The sequence below is a fragment of the Crassostrea angulata genome, chromosome 1 (genome assembly GCF_025612915.1).
Source record: "Crassostrea angulata isolate pt1a10 chromosome 1, ASM2561291v2, whole genome shotgun sequence".
Taxonomy (NCBI): domain Eukaryota; kingdom Metazoa; phylum Mollusca; class Bivalvia; order Ostreida; family Ostreidae; genus Magallana; species Magallana angulata.
The window spans coordinates 48,487,407-48,509,911 of record NC_069111.1 but is presented as its reverse complement, the minus strand read 5'-3'; the positions used below and the strand labels follow the sequence as shown (position 1 = coordinate 48,509,911).

Here is a 22,505-nt window from a genome sequence, read left to right as displayed (position 1 = left end):
ATAATTGATTAATAGTTAATTAATTTGATAATAAATACCGTTAGTTTGTATTTTAGCTGTTAATTTATATCGGGATCGAAAGACTTTAATGCAGAGGTGTTTCAGGGACTTTGTCAAAAGTCGTTGCGGGTGCAAGCAGCAAGATGTGGATGGCTGTGTGTGCGTGTTGTGCGTAAGTGAAGTTTATTTTTTTACGCGATGCATTCCATTCTTTTCTTTGCATTTTGTGTTACTATTCATGGTTTAGAAGAAGACCCTATGACAACATACTATAGACTTTATCAATACGGAGTCCAGTTTTACAATGAGAAGAATTTTACAGTTGCAAAGTCTCTTTTTGAGAAAGCTCTGGAAGATTACCATTTCTACCATCAGAATGCCATTAACTGTCGTGTCGAATGCCGTCGGGAAAAGAGCACTCTAGTAGAAAATCTCGAGGAATCTAGAAAAGTTTTAGATATTTTAGAAATTAATATATTTGAAAATTTTATCCATCAATCCAAATGTATCAAGAGATGCTATAAAAGAGTTTTTGGAGAGAGACCAGATCATCACCACAATTCTGAAACAAAGAGAATAGATAAAGACTTTGAAGATGGACGGATTTTCCAGTACCTTCAATTTTCCTATTATGAGGTAAGAGAAAATGCGTTTTCCAGGGAAGTAACTCTTGTCATTCTACAAAGGAGTTGATTAAAGTCCCTTTCAGTACCGTCAATACCTGAGTTACTTTTTGAGATCAATGGTAAATTAACTTATTAAGGTGAATTTTTGCATACAGAGATACAATAGATTGATTTACAAAGAAAATATGGAAAAGAAAAATAGTTTTTATTGTTTTCCCATCTGAGCGAGTTATTTGGGAAATTGGTGTTTAACACATGGACAAAGCATCATGCTTCATGTGTGTTGGCTTTGTTTACATTCAGGCAGTAAATAAGAAAACCATGAACTGCTAACTTTTATCTTGGATGTTCACTGCAGGGGGTTTACAGCTGCTACTAAGTGTGAATTGTATAACTGGGATATAGAGATTATCATTGGAATTAAGATAAAAAGAATACCAGTGCTAAACAGACCAATACTATAACATCAAGGATTCCAGAAGTCTTTTGAATAAATGAATATCAATGATATTTAATTATTAAAGAGATTATTCATGTTAGGTACACATAATTGGTAAATGAAAATTATCTTAAGGTAAAGAGTAAGGAAATTGATAAATGTACATCTGTCTCTTCTTTTTGGTTGTCTAAGGCAGCAACTTTCAGATATGTCAAAGAGTCATGTGTGAATTTCTTTCGTAAACAATTAACAGTTCAGCATTTATCATCAACTAATAACTTGATGATTAGGATTGAAGGTATTTCAATAAAGTCTAATAATTGATGGAGAAATAATTTTCAGTGTCCATTGTAACCAAGATTAATTACCAAATTCTTGCATGAACAAGAATCCTGAATCAATCAACAAGAGATTTTAATTAATAACTGAAGATCAGTGTAACTGAAGGACATTGTCTTTAACAAACCACTGACTACTGACTGATAAAAGAGAATAATATAAAATCAGTAGTACTTTAATTATATGAGCTCCCTGTTAATCATGGCAATTTATGTTAAATATTAATCTAATGTATACCTATCATCAAGTGTCCAGTATTCAAATTCATTAAATAATTATTAACTGTATATTATAGATAAATGAGTAATATAAAGGTGATTTTTTTTCACATTCCAAGAAGCAGGAAGAGAATTTAAAATAATACTATCTAATGAATCTTTTCATTCAGTTGAAGGATTATACCAAGGCAGCGTCTGCGGCATACACCTACTTTTTAAAACACCCGCAGGACCAGAATGCTCGGCATAATGTCCAAATGTACAGAGAAAAGTTTGAGGTCAAGGATGAAGAGTTTGTTGACCTTGAGAGGAAGCCATATCAGGTAAAGGTCATAGTTTTTAAAGGAAATTGTACCATTTTTACAATTCAAGTAATAACTTTCTAAACCATTTGGAAGTTTACAAGGAAAATACATATGAAGTTGTTTGTTCTTTGTCGGTGTACAAATGTAGAAAACAAACTGTGCAATGTGAGTCAGTGTGTGGTAACTTAAGCCTCCTGCAAACAAACAGTACATCAACATTCCTATGCAGTTACTCTTGTACTGTCTGTGTAGGGATTATACACGCATACAATAAGATATTGTTAGCACTGCTGTAAGTACTCAAACAACTTACTGGTAGGTTAGGTATTTATGAATTTATCAAATATACTGAAACAACTGTGGCCAAATATTGGTCCAGTATTTGGAAGAGTTCCCTGATCATTGTTTAAGTCATTACAAATCAAAAGTTTATACATCATTTAAACATACTTTAAAAAACAGATGTTAAAACAATTGAAACTTCTTAGAGATATTTTTTTTGAAAAATGTTCACATGAAAAAAATTAAAGGATATTAATCCTACACACAGTGTGTGGATATATGTGTCGGTTTCTGATTTGTTTCCGACATTTGTGACAGCTTGAAAAACAAGTGAAATAGAAACGATGTGTATAAAAGGATAATGTTTTTTTCAGTATGTGTACATTAATGTACAAGAGACTTATATGTACAGTGGGGGACTGGCCTCTAATGGAGTGGAACTTAGTATATCTGCCTGTATCTATATAGAATTAAATGGACCCTGACAATGCAGAGACATGGCCAGGTCTATGGATGATTTAATATCTAGATACATATTTAAAGAATGATTAAACCTGATCCCGAATGATAAGCCTTGCCCCCCTTTGTGACCTGATGTAGCATACAACAAGGCATTATGTTGCAGGAAATGTATAACATACCATTCAGTTCCAAGGTGTTCGGTCAATTTGCCCCACCATTCATCATCAGTATCAAGTTATTATTTTGAAGTGTGCATTGAAAGCAATTCTTCTCTCATTTAACTGATGTGATGATAATTCATGGGCTTATAAGTATCAAAATTAATTAAAAGATTGACTGAAACAAATAATATGCAAGTATTCTCTTAAGCTAAATTCATATCATAGATATTTTTTTTAAATTAGTAATTGAGAAGATATTGAGGTGCATTGATTCATAATTGGTCATTATTGGTAGGATCATGAACAAAGAGTACCTAAATTTTTCAACATCACCAATGAACCTGCACTCTTGTTCATTCTTGTGTGACTGGGGCATTCTAACTTTTAGCATTCTGTCCATATATTTGTAAAGGACAGGAGGACAGAGCAGCATTAAATTCCTAGCTTGCATATATATGAAGTATTTTCTATAGTACCTTAAGTCCTTAACCCCAATTTTTTTCTTCTCTGCAATTTTTGACAGCATTTTTCTTTTCATATTTTTCCTAGCTATTTGATTCTAACTCAAATATAATTGAATTATCCTTTGAAATAGAAGTTAAACTTTATCACAGTTTTCTAATATTGGTACTATGTACATGTACCAAGAGCACATTGCTGCAATTATGTAACATCTCTCCTCAAAATGCCCTTAGAAGTAAATTCGATAGATAAATCCAAGTAGCACACTTCTACAAAATTCATAATGATTAACATTTAAAAAATATTTATTTAATATATTTTTTATTTTTTTAAATAAAGGAGTCTCACATACAGGGAGAATTAGCGTACTATGATGGCAACTGGAGAGATGTTATCATACATTTTGAACGAGCCCTGAGAGAGTTTTACAGTGAGGAGGAGCGATGTCGTCTACAGTGTGAGGACAAGCTCCTCATTCCCTCACCATTCCTGCTCAGTGACTTCTTCCATTACTTGAAAGGTAACTGAACCTGGAGGGAAATTATCAATGTAACAGATAATGCCAGTATAAAGGCCTGTATGATAACCAGAGTTAAAGACAATGTAAGGTTTAAAACAACTGTTGAGACTTTGTGGCAAGGTTTTTATAGCAGGACCACGAAAATGTTGGCAATTTTAAAAGATTAAGGTATTGATAGCATTTATTTTCATGTATGGAATTTTAGCAATTTTTAAAATAAGCTTAAACAAAAATTCAGCAAAAGTTATACACTATATGTAGCATTTAATGAATATATCTATCCTGTTGGGAAAGGGGGAGGGGGTGGGGTGTCAATTCAATGAATATAGTACTAGATGTAATTGGATCAGGCTCCAAGCAAGCCCATACAACATAGACAAGCTCACTTTTGATCTTAATCTCACATTTACATTAGAGATATATATTAATAGTAGAAAAGTGAGACAAAGATCAAAAGTGAGGTCATCTAATTTTTTAAGGCCCTGTGTCGTTACTTTAACTCAATGATCACTTTGTTTTTATGTTCCCCTTATTTGTATATCTCCTCTATTTGTATATCTCCTCTATTTGTATATCTCCTCTATTTGTATATCTCCTTTATTTGTATATCTCCTCCATTTGTATATCTCCTCTATTTGTATATCTCCTCTATTTGTATATCTCCTCTATTTGTATATCTCCTTTATTTGTATATCTCCTCTATTTGTATATCTCCTCTATTTGTATATCTCCTCTATTTGTATATATCCTCTATTTGTATATCTCCTCTATTTGTATATCTCCTCCATTTGTATATCTCCTCTATTTGTATATCTCCTCTATTTGTATATCTCCTCTATTTGTATATCTCCTCTATTTGTATATCTCCTCCATTTGTATATCTCCTCTATTTGTATATCTCCTCTATTTGTATATCTCCTCCATTTGTATATCTCCTCTATTTGTATATCTCCTCCATTTGTATATCTCCTCCATTTGTATATCTCCTCCATTTGTATATCTCCTCCATTTGTATATCTCCTCTATTTGTATATCTCCTCTATTTGTATATCTCCTCTATTTGTATATCTTCGTTATTTGTATATTTCCAGATCTGTACACTCCTATACTGAGATGTCAGGCTGACTGTGAGTACAAACTGAGTCGGTTGTTTGCTGACCATCAAGACGGCTTTCTGGAGGAGCATTACAATTTCCTGCAGTATTCCTATTACCAAAGTAATGACTAGTGAACATGGAGAGAATCGTATAAGGGATTTTTTTTAGAATTATAAACAGCATATTTCAATGAGAATTTGGAGAAGGATTTGAAGAAATATTTGAGAATCCTATTATATATGAAGACTTGTGAGAAATTTTCTTAACAAGAATGAAATCCTGTCAAATTCAGCATAATTGATAAATTTTATTTAACTTATTTTTGAAACACTGAACATCTTTGGAATTATTCAACTGAATATATGTTAAATTTAAAGAGGAAACATCATAGAACATGTTAAAGATAAATAATTGAAAAAAGTTACTTCTTTTCTACATATATATTATGAATTGAGTAATAACAGCATAATTAATAGGAAAAGTACTTTGAATTCATATTTCTTGCATAAATATTCTTTTTTAATACATGTACCGGTACAAATGCATGTAGATAACTCTATTGTTTATAAAAAGCTACATATCTGTAGATAAGGATATAAGTATGAGTTTAGTTTTAAGTTTTAAATTGTGTTAAACTTTTCTGCTTATAGCTGGGGACTTTGAGCGGGCAGCTGAGGCAATTGGGGCGTTCCTCTTGTTTAACTCCTCCCACCAAGAGATGCTTCAGAACCGCCTCTTCTTCACCACCCGGCTCGGTTACCATGACTCCCACCTAAAAGCTAGAAAGGTAAGAATACCCTAAATTTTAAATGATGTACAAATTTCTTATGGTATGCAAGTACATCATTATGAGATCAGCTGTTTTGTATCAAATTGCGGCAAGAATATCCTAATCACCAAACTTTGTTAACAATCTTAAAGAGTTCACAACTGTCAAAAGAATAAAAGCAAGATTGTAAGATTCACAAGGGGTGCTCCTTTCGATTTTACATGGATGCTGATTCTTTATGTTTAATCAGAAATCTACAGTATTTGTCATATAAAGTAAAATATGGTTATAGAGAACATGCTTATAATGAATTTAGGTTTACAGTGGAGTGATTTTCATTCCCCATGCCTGTATTGCATATGGTAAACTTGATGGATATAACGAATTTCGCTTATAATGAAGCAAAATCGCCCATCTCCGGCACTTTGTTATAAGCATGTTTTTGGTTTTTATTTGTATTTTTGGCGGAAAGCTGCTTCCACCAATTCAAGTACATCACTAAATGCCATATGTGTATAGAATAAGAATGAATGCATCTAAAAATATGCAAATTCAAATTCACCCTAACATGTTGAAAAATCAATCTGCCAAATATTGTTCACATCAAATACATCAAATACAGTAGATCAAGAATCTGACTCTTTGCATGGTATTTCCTGTATTTGGTCTGACTATTGTAGGAGGCAGTGGAGTATGTTGAGATGCGGAAACGCCTGGAACTCCTGTTGAATTACGCGGAATCAAATGACCTGGACGTGACAGAAGGAGTAAGTCCAGACATAGTCGTCCTGTTAGAGATGTGTAAGAAACTTACAGAACAGTACTAATAGTATTTCGTGTACACATTTGTTAAAAGTTAACTTCACTGATATCATTAACCAACTTTTTTTCCATGCCAAAAATTTTTTGCATTGTTCAATCAGGTTAAAATTTAGCTGCAGGTCTGAAAACAATTTGGATGGATGACCTTGGAGTTACAGTGCCTCCCATAGTAAAAAAAACTGCAATTTATGGCGCACAAAAAATTGCGCTAGTTTAGACTGATTTATCTTATTTCGATCACATTCTGTACAAAAATTTGATTTCAAAAAAATCCTCAACCATTTTACTTTAGATATTCATCATTTTACTTGCGTCTAATATTCTTTTAAAACACCATCATCAGTCCCGTAAAGTGAAGTGGTGCAGTTTGTTTACATGTAAAAATGGTGACTCTCAATCTTGAAGTGAATTTAACATACTTCATTTTCTGAGGTCATTTAGCGTGTTTCGGGGAAAGTCTGAGGCAAGAAAAGAGACAATATCGGTAGGAAATTGTATAAAGAATTTAATGGTACTAAATTTATTTCACAAAATTGTGTGTAAATAAGGTTAAACAGTCCCCAACTAGCACAGATTTTTGTGCGCCGTAAATTGCAGATTTCTTCTATGGTAGGCACTGTAGCTCCCAGGTCGTCTATCCGAATTTGTTCAGACCAGGAGCTACAGACCTGCAACTAGTTAAAGATTATCAACATATGCTTGGTTTCAAAAATTAGTCACCAAAAGAAATAAATTAGTGGTATATCCAGAATAATATCATTGGAAAAAAAATGGTTTACAGTAACTTATTATTACTAGTGCTTAAAGCGCTTTAAATTTCTCGGTAAGACTGATTTTTAGAAAAAACTACATATACTTTATTTTGTATGTTAAATCACAAGCAATATATTAAAAGTTAATGTTTACTGCATGACAACTATATGATGTACATGCAAGATAGATATTCATCACATGTCAATTAAACTGTGAAACAGTAATAAAGTTTTCTTGTTTTATTTCATTTGGTAAATTTTGGGAGGTTTTTTTTAAGAAGGAAGGAAAGAATGATAGAGTGCAAGTAAAATATGCCATCAGTGGTGAGAGATGTACGTTACACAAGATTTGATGTTAAAATCAGAATTTTTTGAAAAAAGGATCTCTAGATCTGAAACAGGGATATTTTGATTGACTTAGGGTACAAAGGAAGTTGACCATTACCTGAAAGTTTTTGAAAATCTTGGAATAAAAGTTGTCCAGACACCACAGGATCTGAAGGGCAGGAGGTTTACAGCAGAGGGCGTGCTCGGAGAGGAACAGAGGGAGGAGTTACTGAACCTGGTCAAGGTTTGTAACTACACTGCATGAAATTGGTCAATCCCCCCCCCCCCCCAAAGTAAAATTATTACAAGTTATGAATTATGAATTTTAAGAATAGCGACAAGTATTTCCATAGCCCTTCTAAATATATACATGATGATTAAAGTCCATCATGCTATTAATAGACAGAGGAGGATAAGTCACACTTTTTGAGATTCGATGCTTTGTTCCCTTAGAAAATATAGTGTAGCAAGGAATTATAAAATTAACTCCTACTAAATGTGTAATGCTGGATGAAATTCTAATGCATATATAGAAGAAACATGGTTTTAATTACCATTTAACGGTATAAATGTGTGATTTAAGATATTGCTCCTTGGCAATAAACGTGTACCGGTAATTGAATATTCATATGAAAATGTCAGTGCATTGATTATATAAGAATCATGTGTGACATCTTCCCAAGTAAAAGGTTTCTGATCTGCTTCCAGCTTCAGGAAGAAAAGGATGGAGTGGATCAGAAACCCTTGACTTGTCAAGATACATGCATGTGCAAAAAGTTACATTACAGACATATGTTTATAAGTGAAGAAACAATTTATAAAATACAAAAATGCCTATAGTTGCCATTATTTTCCTTGATATGGCATGCATCAAAACATTTGGGTACAAGCATATTACACTGCAGATAGTTTTATCATTTACATGAATTGTCAGTTTTAACAAGTATTGAATATTTATTTCTTCACTCTCAGTCCACAGGATTGGATTCCTCTGAGGTTCAAACTATTTCTGTTCCAAAGGCTATAGAGGTAAAGTACCCAGTAACAAAGAAACAGTCTAGAAAATTGTCAATGTCCTTTTTAGCTAACCTGAGCCAAAGGCTGAAGTGAGCTTTTCTTATTAGAATTTGTTTATTGTCTGTTCATTGTTTCCATCATTGTTGAAACTTTCCATGAACAATGATGATTCCACAGTATATTATTTGTGTTGAATAGATATCTTTTGCATAAATAGAACTAGTGCAAAGACTTGCCTATTTAGAGTAAGCTACCTGAGAGTTTCTTTATCTACAGTCTGTTGGCTACAGCTATACAACAAGAGGGGGAAATTACTAAAGCACTAAATTGTCTGAATATTAATTTGAAAATCAGATATAAGTATAACAAATATTCTTAGGCTGTGAAGGGGGACCCAGACTTGGAGATATCACTGCGACTGTTCCTGAAACTGAGTGAGGCAGTAAGGTTTTATACCTCTAAGTTCTTCAACCAGAGCAGCTTTTACACTAAGGAAACAAAGCTTGTGTGTAGGAAACCTACTGAACAAACAGGTAACAATAATGTGGTCATGTATTTAACAGGAGTTCCTTCCCTTCAACTGTCACAGAGTAATTGCAAATTCTAGGACCATGCATGTTTATTTGGAACTTATTTAAAAAGATTTATTTACTGCCATATTATCTTTAATTTATTTTGATATTACTGTAATGAAATATGATATTTCATTTAATTGGTTATATGATATTGTCCTTCTTAATGATAATATTGTCTTTTATTAATTATAATTTGGCCTTTATTGTTGTGTTTGTTTACAGATGAAGAGAAGGAAACGGGAAGCAGCTGTTTCCCTCAGGAGGATGGGAGTTGTTTGGATCTGGAACAGGAACATCTGGATGGGGATCCAGATGAATTTATGTAAGGCAATACTTAAGTCATTTCAAGTCTGGATGGGGATCCAGATGGATTTATTTAAAGCAGTATATCAGTTCTAATTTAAATGGGGATCCAGATAAATTTATGTAAGGCAGTGAATCCAGATGGATTTATGTAAGGCAAAGTATCAGTTCTGATCATGACGGTAGAATGATAAATTTATGTGATACGTACAGTAGTCAATTTTAGTGTTGATGAAGATCCAGATGAATTAAGCTGTGTCATTTCTAGTCTGGTTGGGAATTGAGATGAAATATTATAAATCAGTAGGTCAGTTCTAATCTGTATAGGTATTTGGATGAATTTATATGAAGCAGTAGTCTATTTAAATTATGAATAGGGATTAAGGATGAGGATCTAGATGAATTTTTGTAGACAATGGGTCAGTTTTAATCTAGTTAAGGATCCATCTTGTAAATTATGGCTCAAATTTGTAAACAGGGAAAAGATTAAATAAATTGTAAATAGGAATTCTGTATAAATATGAAGCTGAATGTTTGTGATTGGGTAAAATTAATCAATGATTCATTTTTGGGGGAGTGGTGGAGGGACAGTTAAAAAGATCATTTGTTTGGTAATTCAATGATTTACATGGGGTACTTGAAGTTCAGATATACATGTATAAAGAATAAGGAGCACGAAAATCAAATCCTATGGAATCATCTTTGTTCGTGGGGGACCAATGTTCCTGGCTTTCGTGGGTAACCCTTGCCCACAAATTTACATTCCCACAATCGTATTTACAAAAATTTGTTTAATTTTCATTAAAATTATCCTGAACTTGCTACCAATAAAACTATGCCTCCGCAAAACTGCAAAATTTTGGCTTCCAACAAACATTGACCCCCACAAATAAAATTCCACAGTATTACTACAAAAGTGAAATCGGGCAAAATGAATTACCGGTAGATCTTTCACCACACCGATTCTTCCCTTACAAAGTGTTCTGCAATTTTTTTTGGATTTTGTTTATAGCGATTTGATAAGTTTTTGACTCCTTTACAAAAGCATAATTTTGTATGATAATGAATATGATTTCCATTTTGCAGAGCAGTACTGTTTATCAATGATGTAGACAAGGGTGGAGAGACGGTTTTCCTAAACAGGAAGAATAAGGAGATGGTAAGACTCTCTACAATTACATTTACATATACATTTATACACGTTCACAGGCAGTCATGTCTCATCACATGATTAAGTGCATATTCATTTTGATAAGTCATTTGCAAAGAATTGTTCAAGCTACAGTAAAGTACAGAATACCAGTTGAGTTTTAATAGCTTGCTGGATTGCTCAATAGGGTACTATAAACAGGATTATTTTCACCACATGTAATTTTTGCCCTTCTTCACTTGCAAACAGTTTCACACCATCTAGAATTCGCCCAGTCACAGTATGTTTAAAGAGAAATGATTTGAAACACTGAAATTCACCAGTCTTATATAATTTGCCCACCAACAACAAGGGCTAAAGGAGCGAAAATAAAACAGGGGCCAATATTTCCTGTACACAGTAGACAATTAAGTCATCCAGTTAATTTCACACAAGAAATTGATGTGAAATGAAAATACATTTTGTAAATGCTCTTTTCACTCTGAAATTCACATAATGCACAAATGGCTGTGTAGTGATTGTAATGTCTTATTTAATTTCTTATATCAGTATTAAGGTTAACTCGCTAAAACTGATAGTAGTCTGAATTTGATATCAAAGAGCAAGTTTATTAGAAAAAGGATTTTTTAAAATTTAATTTAAAAGTGTTTTATGGTGGTTTCATCAGCATTGGTAGGCAACAATTTTTAGTGAATTTAATGAAAATCACAGTTTTAAAAAACCTGTTTCTAGGATCTGAAAACTTGTGGACAATACATTTGTCACTGTAAATTGCATTTCGATGAACGTTCAATATTGTTGAAATATCGAAATCCATAAAAATTAATATTCAACAAATATTGGTGACATTACTATAAAAAAAAGTTTGAATGCTAGGTTTCAAGCATTAACATTGATTAAATAATGTTAAATTGCTTTTAGGCTCATGTTCGTCCAAAAAGGGGCCATTTCATAGTGTTTGAGACCTTGGACAAGCACATGGTAACGCCCCCTGCCTCACAGCGATGTGTTATATTAATGACCTTCACCACAGAGAAGGCCAAGGACAATCCAGAGTACCGTCATGCCATGAGATTCCTTAATGACCTTGATGAAGAAAAAGTCCGAAAACTTCATATAGATCATTTAAAGATGATAGAAGAAATCAAAGATGAAGGTTAGAGACAGGCATTTAAGATATGCATACATGAAGTTATTTGATGTATAATAAATTCTACAGTCATGAATGCATAACTGAAGTTATTTGATTGAGTTGAGCTACATTTTGATTGAAAAACTTTTGCACCCTGGGAATGTTTAATTATTTCTTATTTGATATAGACAAATAGACAGAAACAATTGATAATATGTATGTTTATAATTCCATAGAGGGCAATCTAATTAGACAATCTATAGTTATTATACTTTTGGACCTGTATATTTCTTTTCTGTATCAATACCCATATTAAGATGTTAATATCCAAAGACATTATGTATGCAGAACTTGTAGGTTTCTTTCTCTCTTTAGGTGTCTCTATCATACAAAGTGGTCAAGAACTTCATGGTAAAGAAAGATTTGTAGCTGATGGGCTCATGACTGAGGGAGAATGTCAAAAACTGATATCTCTGTTGGAGGTAAGAAATCATGAGGTGTATGTTATAACAAAGCAATGTCTTTATCAGTTGTTTTGTACATTATAGAGTGGAGTCAGATGAATACAGCAAGGTTAATAAATGAATGAATGTAATTAGAATTGCAATAAAGAAATAAACTTGCTTTACACCAAGTTGCATTTGACATCATACAAAGGCAACTTCGCCACATATGGTTTACATATGAGGATCATATGATTGGTTTAAAAATAGCATTGATATACATACGATACAAATATGATTATCATGTAATTCTCGTATGAAAGGTAATACATATGAGAATGTGACATAATTGCCTATGTTTGAGGGGGATTGGGGATATGAAATGTACTGGTATAAAACTTCATTTGACAGTTTTGCAAAATTTATCATTATTTGAATAATTTAAAAAAGAAGTACATGACTGATATATTTTTTAGTCAATTTTTGCAAAGTAACCTACACACAAAGGCCTTGTAACCAAGAAATTGATAAATTTTTTCCTTGCAAAATTAGGCCACACCAATATAATTTCTACTTCGTTGGACATCCAGTGAGCGATTAAAAAATTAAATTATTTTTTTTTGTTGCCAAAATGTTAAGGCGATACATAAAAGATTTGTGCGGACGGTTATAGTTTTTCTTCTGATTTATAAATTAAAACTATTTAAAAAATAGAGCAGAAATAAAACAGTGCAGAATTTCCTGGGTGAGGGTAGTTAATAATAATATTATTTCTTAAGTTTTATTTAAATACGAGAGCGTGGGGTCTGACAAACAGGAAATTTTATTGGTGTGGCCTTATCCATATTCAAAGTAATTCGGTTGGATAATAATTCTTAATTTTGATAGAAATACACTTATTCTGACAACATTAATATTTCTGACAAAGATTAGGTACCGGTAAACATAAAACCCATATACTCAAATATCTGAACACTAGAGGTATGGGTATCTAAATATTAAATGATATTGGTATCTAGATATTAAAAGATATTGGTATCCATATACTTGAGATATTGGTTTCTAAATACTTGAGATATTGGTATCTAAATACTTGAGATATTGGTATCCAAATACTTGAGATATTAGTATCTGAACACCAAGAGATATTGGTATCTGACTTCAAGAGATATTGGTTTTTGAATACTAAAAGACACAAGGGTTCTAAGATCTATTGGAATCTGATTACCATGAACCCCCTGTTTTAGGCTGGAGGTTTGGAGGGAGATGGTTATAGGGGAGACAAATCTCCATTGACTCATAACGAAGTATTCACTGGTTTGTCTGCGGAGCGAGCCCAAAAGGTAGCCCACTGGGCGTGGTGTAGCATATACTGAATTGTCAAAATGTACACATCATTGATCACCACTCAAAATGTGTTTGGTACTGGAAATTATTATGAAATTGTATACAGTGAAATTTTACAATTTTATTTTACAAAAAATTCCAAAATCTTGAGTTTTTTTTTGTTTTTCTGTAACAGTTATTAAAAAAGAAATCTTCAGGAATATGATGTGTAGATTTGAGTGGTTTGGGCTATTTCATCTTGCTTACTCCTCCCAAATACATTCGCAGTGTTTATCAACACTTTAATAATATTCAGTTTCGCTAGACTAATTATAATTCTATTAATATTATTGATTTAGGCCAGGTTTTATGGTAAAAGTTTTATATTGTAATAATATTATGCATGCCCGTGGGGGATAGGTTTGATGCTGATATATTTAGAACTAAAAATGTAAATAATTATGTATTTGTTTTGATGTATTCTGGTTTTGACACCTCCGAGCTAAAACATTAATGTTTTTAAATAGGTACATGTACCTAATGGGTAGACCAGTTTTCATTGTAATTAATAGTAATGATAGTATGTAACTACCGGTATTTAAAGATTGTGTATAACTGCTAGAGTGGAAATTCCTTATATAATTTGTATCAGATTGTTTTAATTTACAAAGATTTGATTATTTAGGTCAAAGTAATGTGTTTAGCCATAGATTGTTGACTGTTTTCCTTGTTGCATAGCTGTTGGTCCAGACTCAATTAACATTTCCTTGTCAATTCCTTACCTATAGCTAGCTAATGTAGCTATGCTTAAAATACATGTGTTATTTTGTAAAATCTTTGTAATATTGTATGTAAAACTGTTTTTCAAAATGATTTTTGAGAGTTAGCTGTAATCAAATTATTGAATATGTCTGATCATTGTGGTTTATTTATTTTATTAAATAATATTTTCATAGAAAACGTAGTTTACCACAAATCTTAAGTTTTGATAAAAAATTTGGTTGCAACATCTCTTATTAGACGAGGCCAATTTTTAAGATGTAGTAAATACCAAGTCTAATAATTATATATTAATTCATTACATACAGCACCCACAACATTATTTTTTGCAATATAAACAATAGAACAGTATACACGCACAATAGGATAGGATTGATACACGATATGAAAAGATAAAAGATGTTCATGATAAATGCAAATCGCGTTAATGAATATCAACCCTCGGGCCTTCAGCCCTCTGGCTGATATTGGTGTCTTGGGTTGATACAGGGTTAGGTGCAATAATATAGTCCTCTCCGATTTTTTATAACTGATGTTTACTAGAGAAAAAAAAAATCAGGAGAGGGCTACATTATTGCAGCTAATACAGGGTGTATATGGAAAAAGGTATGTATTATTCACTATATATCACAATGTCAAAAAAGTCTGCCAAACATAAACATCACAGATATACCGGTACATGTAAGGAAACACGTTGTCAATACTTTACTTGATATTTTATGATTCAGGGTCATATTTCAGTCATATTTAATATTTTAATTTGGAGATGTATAGAGAGTTACAGTAGAGAATCTGCAATCGACAGCTATGCTTCAAAGATCAGAGCAAGGTGACTGCAGTGGTTAACGAGACTAATTAACGATCAGTATTTTATGCATGCATGAGTGGTTACTGAAATGAGATCAATGTCAACCTACAGGCAGTCATATTTGCAAAACTGTTTTGGGACTGCATAGTCAGCATATACATGTAACGTACAAGTTTTGTTTTGATTGATAAATTTTTACCTTTCAATATATGTTCATCTTGTTAATCATTGAAAAAAAAAAGAAGTTATGTGTGTCTGTAGGTATATTTATGAGAGTTATGATATGGAATTGAGAAATGATATGGACTTCTTTGCTATAGCCAAAAGTTTACAAAATTTTAATACTTTAATCATATAAAAGTGGCTTAATTTGGTTCTCATTGGTTTCATTGCCTCCGACTGCCATTAGCTTATTGTGCTAATTTTGATAGAGGTGGCTTGTATTATCTTCATATAGAGAGGTGGACTTGAAGGTGATGGATACAAAGGGAAAACGGAATCAGGGCCCAACAAAATATCGCCTCACACTAATCTTGAAATGTTTGAGGGCATCACGGTTGGTAGGGCTACCCAGGTTTGTAATGAATGTTTTAATCCAGCATCTATCAACTATCAACACTTTTTCAAAAAAACTCTTCTGCAAGTGTTATAAATACATGTATTGGGGTATTCTTCTCATTTTATTCGCTCAGATTCTAGAATTTCAACGTCTTTGAATTCTTTCTTTATAGAATTTATATTTTTGCAAATGTAATGCATGGTTTTTTTCATCCATGAATAAAAGCCATTTGTTTTTTGCCCATTATACATGATTGTTTTACACACACAAAAATGTTCAAAATCAGCAACAGTCGAAAAAAGTCAAATCTAAATCTGTTCTAAAGTATTGTGAGGCTTGGAGCTTTTAGAATTTTTTAACTGTAGTTTACTATAGGATAAAAACATCAAACCACTGAAGACTCTAATTTATGATGCAGTGATATCATATATAACTTTTTATGCAATAACATCTTTTTCGTTATCTCAGAATTTAGTTTGAATCTTGAATATATAATTATCTGTGATGCAGTGCCCATGAAAAGCATTGTTCGACGTTACATTTGGATCAATCCTCGTAGTAAATTTCCTCAGTTCAAATCCTCACCAATTCTTTATAATAATAGAGTTTGCTGTTGACTTAGAAATAATGCTCTAAGTCACATGTATTCAGAGGATAAATTTTTTTCGGGTGATTGTTTAGGCCCTACGGACTCTTCCTGTACATGATTTGCTTGTACTTAATTTAACACGCAGGCTGAACTCTCTTGAAGATGTACCTCTTTCTTTTCTGTTATCTGTTCGTAAGTGCATGATAATACTGGACATCGATGTTTTTTGTAAATTAAAAATGTAGAGATGAAACACTTTTCTACATGTATCTATATGATTTATTCTTATAAAATAAGATATTCATTTAAGTTCAATAGATAATTGTTTTTTTCCCATAATGTTAAGCTGTCAGAATTCATATCTGAGATTTGAGCATTGTGATTTATTACGACTTTTAGCTGGTGAGATCAGGCAAACTACCCAAAGACTTGGTGCAGTTGTTTTTGAGAAAAAGTGAGCAGGCTCGAGTTCTTGTTGAGAACTTCTTTAACCTGACCCGCCCTCTCTACTTTGATTTTACACACCTGGTCTGCCGGACAGCCATTGAAGGTACCCATATACAGTCAGACATAATTCAATGAACTAGTTTACAATGAATTCAACCTTTAATTACAGCAAAGTCAGTTTGATTCCTCTTATCTTAAAATTGTATCATTAACTTATACAGATACAATAAATTATGATATAGATTAATTAATGTTAGTACAATGAATCAAAATTGCTTGTCCTTGGTGCTTTATCATAACCATGTTTTACTGTAGTAGCCAAACCACTGAGAATTCCAGCAGTAGGATAAAAACCTGATATTGTTTAGATCTGTGCATTGCATTTTGATCAAACACTGATTTCAAGGACTTTATGCATGTAGTATTACACAGTAAATGTTTATGTTTCTTCAGAATTTAGAATTTTTAAAAAAAATTAGAGAGATCATTTCCGAATTTTAGAGGATAATGAAGAGCGAAGAGACTTGAGTCATCCAGTTCATGCTGACAACTGCCTGATTCAACCGGATGGGTCCTGCTTGCGCCAATTCCCAGCATACATTGCAAGAGATTACAGGTACCTTATTTGTTTTCTTTAACAATAAAAAAAGCAAAATACTTAAATTTCGGAGTGGTTTTCCAATTTGGTATCAAAACGACTAGCATGTATAATCCTGATAGTAAAGTGTGTGATTATATATACATTTTCGTTTTTTTTTTACTCTTGTTTTAGCTATTACATGTTTAAGGACAAATTTTTAAGATAGATAAAAAGATATTTCTTTATAGTGCTGTGCTGTACCTAAATGGTAATCCTGATTTCATGGGAGGGGAATTTTTCTTTGCCCATGGCAACAGAACGGAACAGGTTTGTTTGAGATTTTTTATAACTTTTTCAAGGTTCCCTTTTCCATCATAAACAGTACAATGTTTTTTTTTTTACAATCCTATCCTATTGTGCATGAATCCCATTGTATTGTGTGTGTGTGTATTGTTCCATAATGTGTCAAATCTATCATATTTTGCATTAATTCTATTAGGTTTATCATTTAGTTTAATATCAGTTTTTGGGAGTTGATTTTAATCAACTCTCCTATGCAGTTACTCAGCAAACCGAAAGTGAAACAGTGTTTGGACCTAAGCACAAATCAACACCGCTTACAACATTTAGTTCTAATCAATAAATTCGATGTAATCAATTCTTAAGCATTGTTTTTCAAGGAAACTAATTTATAGATACCTTGTAAATAGTCAGATTTTAAATGGTATGAACAATTTTTTTTTTTTTGAAGTCGTACATTTTATGTATTCCTACGCCAGAGTTCAATATAGTCTCGCAATCGCAACTTCTTGGGCCTTTCCGGCAGGCTCGGAAAAACACCTCAAATATATTACCTAGGCATCCATGACAACCCCCCTTTTTATAGAACTTGATATAAATACAACACATTTCATGATCTGTTGAGATGTGAGCTTCATTAAAGTAAACGATATACACTAAAATATAACACAGAAGCGACATACAAGACTGTCTAGCCGATACTTATTTTAATGGGAAGCAACTCCATTTTGCATAAAATTCTAACATCTGGTGATGTTAATACATTCAAGATGTTTTTCAGAGCCTGTCGGAAAGGCCCGAGAAGTTGCAATTGTATAGTCTCGTTCAACCAGATGCTCGGCTGTCTCCGTAAATCTCCGACAAGCAGAGAGTCTCTCTTGCTTGTCGGAGATTAACGGATACAGCTGAGCGTCTGGTTGAACGAGACTAGAGTTCAATTTTGCTTGGATCCATACAATTTCTCATAATAGCTATTTTGATTACTGATACGCAGTTTTATGGACTAATTCTTTGAATAATACACAACATGATTGATATTGGATTTTCACGAATTTCCTGTAGGAGAATTCATATTATAAAAAATGTGCGTAATTCAAATACTTTTAGGAATTTACTTACCATGCATTAAAAATTACATATCGTTGATTTTAAAATAAATAATAATCGATAAAATCAACTCCCGTCAGTACTTTGATTTTATTTATCACATCCTATTTTCTGGGTTTTTTTTTTTAGTAAACCTGCAAAATTATGTTTGTAGACAAAATTTATCTGTTAAATTTTGGTATAAAACACTTGTTGATGAACTTGTTAAAAGGACTTTGACATGATTTGAGATCAACAATTTTATTTTTATTTTTTATGCATAAAATGGTTTACTGGTGCATTTTAAATGATTGACCAAAATATTAAATGTTAAATTCAAGTTACAAGCGAGATACAGAGGTAAGAATTGATAGTTATGTAAACAAAGCTCTGGTCTTATAGTTGTTTACAAAAAATGTAATGTAGAATTTTACATTTCTTAGACAAAATGACATGTAAAAAACAATTTTAAATATATCTTCATAAATACTATTATCAACAAAAGAAAGTACATTTGATTGAAACTTACACCAATACAACACATATTTAAAAATGACAATATTCGAGCTTTGTTTACAAAACAAAGAATTATGAACTCTGTAACTTGCTTATAACTTGATATTTGAGTTTCAAATTTTGAGATAGTATTATAAACTTCTATATTTATCAGTATAAACATTGAAAATGGAAAAACAAAATATGAAAATTTTAAGTCAAATCGTGTCCAAGTCCCTTTAAAGACAAAATTTGTTTTTAATACCCAATGCATATTTTCTGTGCTTAATTATCTTATAATTTTCAAACTGATTCATACTTTAATGTATTTAGAATAATGAAGATAGTAATTCAGGAAGATGTTTGACAGTTCCTGTTTCATATTATTTTTAAACTTCATACTCAGATATATTTAGAAAAAAAAACCCCAAAGAATCGAGACATGCATTTGACAGCTCCTCTTCAGTTTCTGTAATGTTACCAAAACAATCTTCCAGGTTACTGTTCCCCCCAGGTGTGGGAGGATGGTTGGGTTTAACGCCGGCGATTACCACGGGGTGCGAGCGGTCACCAAGGGTCGCCGCTGTGCCATTGCTATGTGGTACACCATGGACCCAAACACACAGGAGCTGGCCCGCCTGCAAGCCTGGAAAAAAATGGCACCACAAAATGTTGTTCAAGGAGAAACTTCAGAGTCTGGTGAAGCAAATGAAAAATTTGACTACTTTGAAGAAGCTGAAGAAAGGAATGTGAACAAAGAAGGAGCTAATTTTTTGACTGATGTGAAGGATATTGGAATTAATATAAAAATACATGTAGAAGCAAATGATTTGGATTCAGAGCATCTACAAAATAATGATATATCTGAAAAAGAGTTAGAATTTGTAAAAGAAACTTACAACAAGAATGGAGTAAGGGACAATGGAAACAGAAAAAACAATAAACATGGGGAACTGTGAGATCCAAAAAATCAATTCATTAGAAAAATTTCTGTCAGATTTTGTTCCGATCTACTACATTCCCTGTCATGATGAATGATTTCAACGAAATTTGTTCTTATAGTGTTAGCTGTAAAGGCAAAGTTGGGAATACCTGACAAGATATTAAACTTTACACTTTATTTTTTCTGTAAGAATGCTCACACTGTTGAGGAAATCATAGTTTTTGTTACTTCAACATTCATTATACCCCCCGCTCTGAAGGAGAAGGGGGTATATTGTTTTACTCTTGTGTGTCTATCTGTCCCTCCGTCTGTCCCTAACAAAAAATTCTGTCACATTTTTCTTAGCAACTATTCATAGCAGGTGCTTGAAATTTTAACTCAATCTTTGTTTAGGCATGTCATATGGTGGGATTTATTTTTGTACCAATTGAACGTCAACTTCCTGTTAAATGATGACTGTCTATATTTAGCCTTAATTTTCAAACAAATTTTTGTCAAAGATTTCTCAACAACTATTCATTGGAGATGTTTGAAATTTTAACACACTCTTTGTTTAGGCATGTCATATTGTGGGATCTATAAATTGTTTTACCAATCTTGCAAAGGAATGTTTAGAAAAAAAAAAACCAAGAAAAGCTGAACTTTGTGTGGAAGCGTCCTCAGGTAGTGTAGAATTAATTTGTTAAAGCCATGATCTTCGGAGGTAGGTTGGGCCACATGGGTGTAAGGGTCGGGGGTTCCAATTAAACATACAATTTTTGTCCCCCGCCGCAACGCGGAGCGGGGACATAGAAATGCCGGGCGTCCGTCCGTCCGTGGGTCCGTGCATCCGTGTGTCCGTGCGTCCGTCCGTCACACTTTTTTGTAAGCGCTCTCATGCCTACAAATTTTGACAGATTTTCATTAAATTTATACCAAATGTTTATACCACTATTACCTTGGTCAAGTTCGAAAATCAGCATTGGTCGATACTTTTTGTTGGAGTTATGGGACTTTGACTGCAATAATGACTCCGTTTTATCCAAAAATTGACCTTGTAAGCACTCTCATGCCTACAAATTTTGACAGATTTTCATTAAATTTATACCAAATGTTTATACCACTATTACCTTGGTCAAGTTCGAAAATCAGCGTTAGTCGATACTTTTTGTTGGCGTTATGGGACTTTGACCACAATAATGACTCCGTTTTATCCAAAAATTGACCTTGTAAGTGCTCTCATGCCTACAAATTTTGACGGATTTTCAATAAATTTATACCAAATGTTTATACCACTAATACCTTGGTCAAGTTCCTAAATCAGCCTTGGTCGATAGACTCGATACTAGTATACTGCTTGACCGGCGGGGGACCCTGGAATTCTATTCTTGTTAATACTACATGTGTTCTGAAAAATTCAAATGTTATGATATGAAATGTTAGATAATACGGTATTACTCATATGCAAGCATCTTGATATTTTGTTGATCTCAATCGTTTTTGAGAACTGACAAACTCAGTATGTGATATGACTATATGAAATCATCCTGATTCAAAAGGGGCTCAATGTTTAATAAGTCACCATGACAAAAATTTGAATTTCTTTTTATACAGGGTCTACGGAACTACATGTTCTTAATATTTTCTATACGACTCCATCAAACCGATTTTATTATCATGGCTATTGTTGTTCAGGTGAGAGATGTGGCCCATTGGCCTCTTGTTTTAACTATAGTGGGTCTTATGTAAGGCAGATCAGTGGGAAATCAGTGGTTCACCATGCATCTCAAGTCAGCATATCTCAGAAAATCCTCACGCATACTCTTGAAGGAGAAGGAATGGTACACTTAAAGAAAAAATCAACTTGTACTCTGTCTATGATGATTAAAATAAGGTTTGCAATGTAACTCCTCTACCACAGTACATGTAACACTAGTAAGCTTTGTACTTTTTAGGTTTTACAATTCTAAGGTAGTATGCAACATGCACCTTGAGAAGGTACCCCATAATCAAAATCTATTCACCATTTTGAAATTTCGAATTGTACTATATTTGTACCGGTAACTTGCATATCACTTTATTTGCAGTAAATCTGTTTATCAAGTACATACAATACACATTAATTGATGAGGTTTTGTTATTGTAAATTCAAACAATATAAGTGCACACAGTAATGAAATGGTTTGCGTTTTGGATTTTTGATATTTATAATTAACATAAGTATATCGGTTTTTCTTTATCGGGTAAATTTTCTTGAACTCAAATTTTCTGTGTTCAATGAATCGACTTTTTATGTCCTTTAAAGCATTTTCTAGTTTTAAAATAAAGAATTATCAATGACGACCAGAAAATAATCCATATAATAATTAACCTTAATGATATCAGAAAATATTCTGGATATACCATACATAA

General features: G+C 32.7%; 1 protein-coding gene across 1 annotated transcript; it reads left to right on the top strand.

Moving 5' to 3' along the window:
• Positions 1–96: 96 nt before the first annotated feature.
• Positions 97–22,221, top strand: LOC128183693 (prolyl 3-hydroxylase 2-like). The gene is made up of 19 exons (XM_052852810.1): positions 97–636; positions 1,793–1,945; positions 3,634–3,814; positions 4,906–5,031; positions 5,562–5,698; positions 6,361–6,447; positions 7,676–7,825; positions 8,554–8,610; positions 8,978–9,131; positions 9,396–9,495; positions 10,563–10,635; positions 11,548–11,782; positions 12,134–12,240; positions 13,449–13,544; positions 15,573–15,689; positions 16,663–16,813; positions 17,212–17,326; positions 17,539–17,617; positions 19,669–22,221. The coding sequence occupies exons 1-19, from the start codon at positions 199–201 to the stop codon at positions 20,128–20,130; spliced, it is 3,018 nt and encodes a 1,005-aa protein (XP_052708770.1). The 5' UTR covers positions 97–198; the 3' UTR covers positions 20,131–22,221.
• The last annotated feature ends 284 nt before the right edge of the window (positions 22,222–22,505 follow it).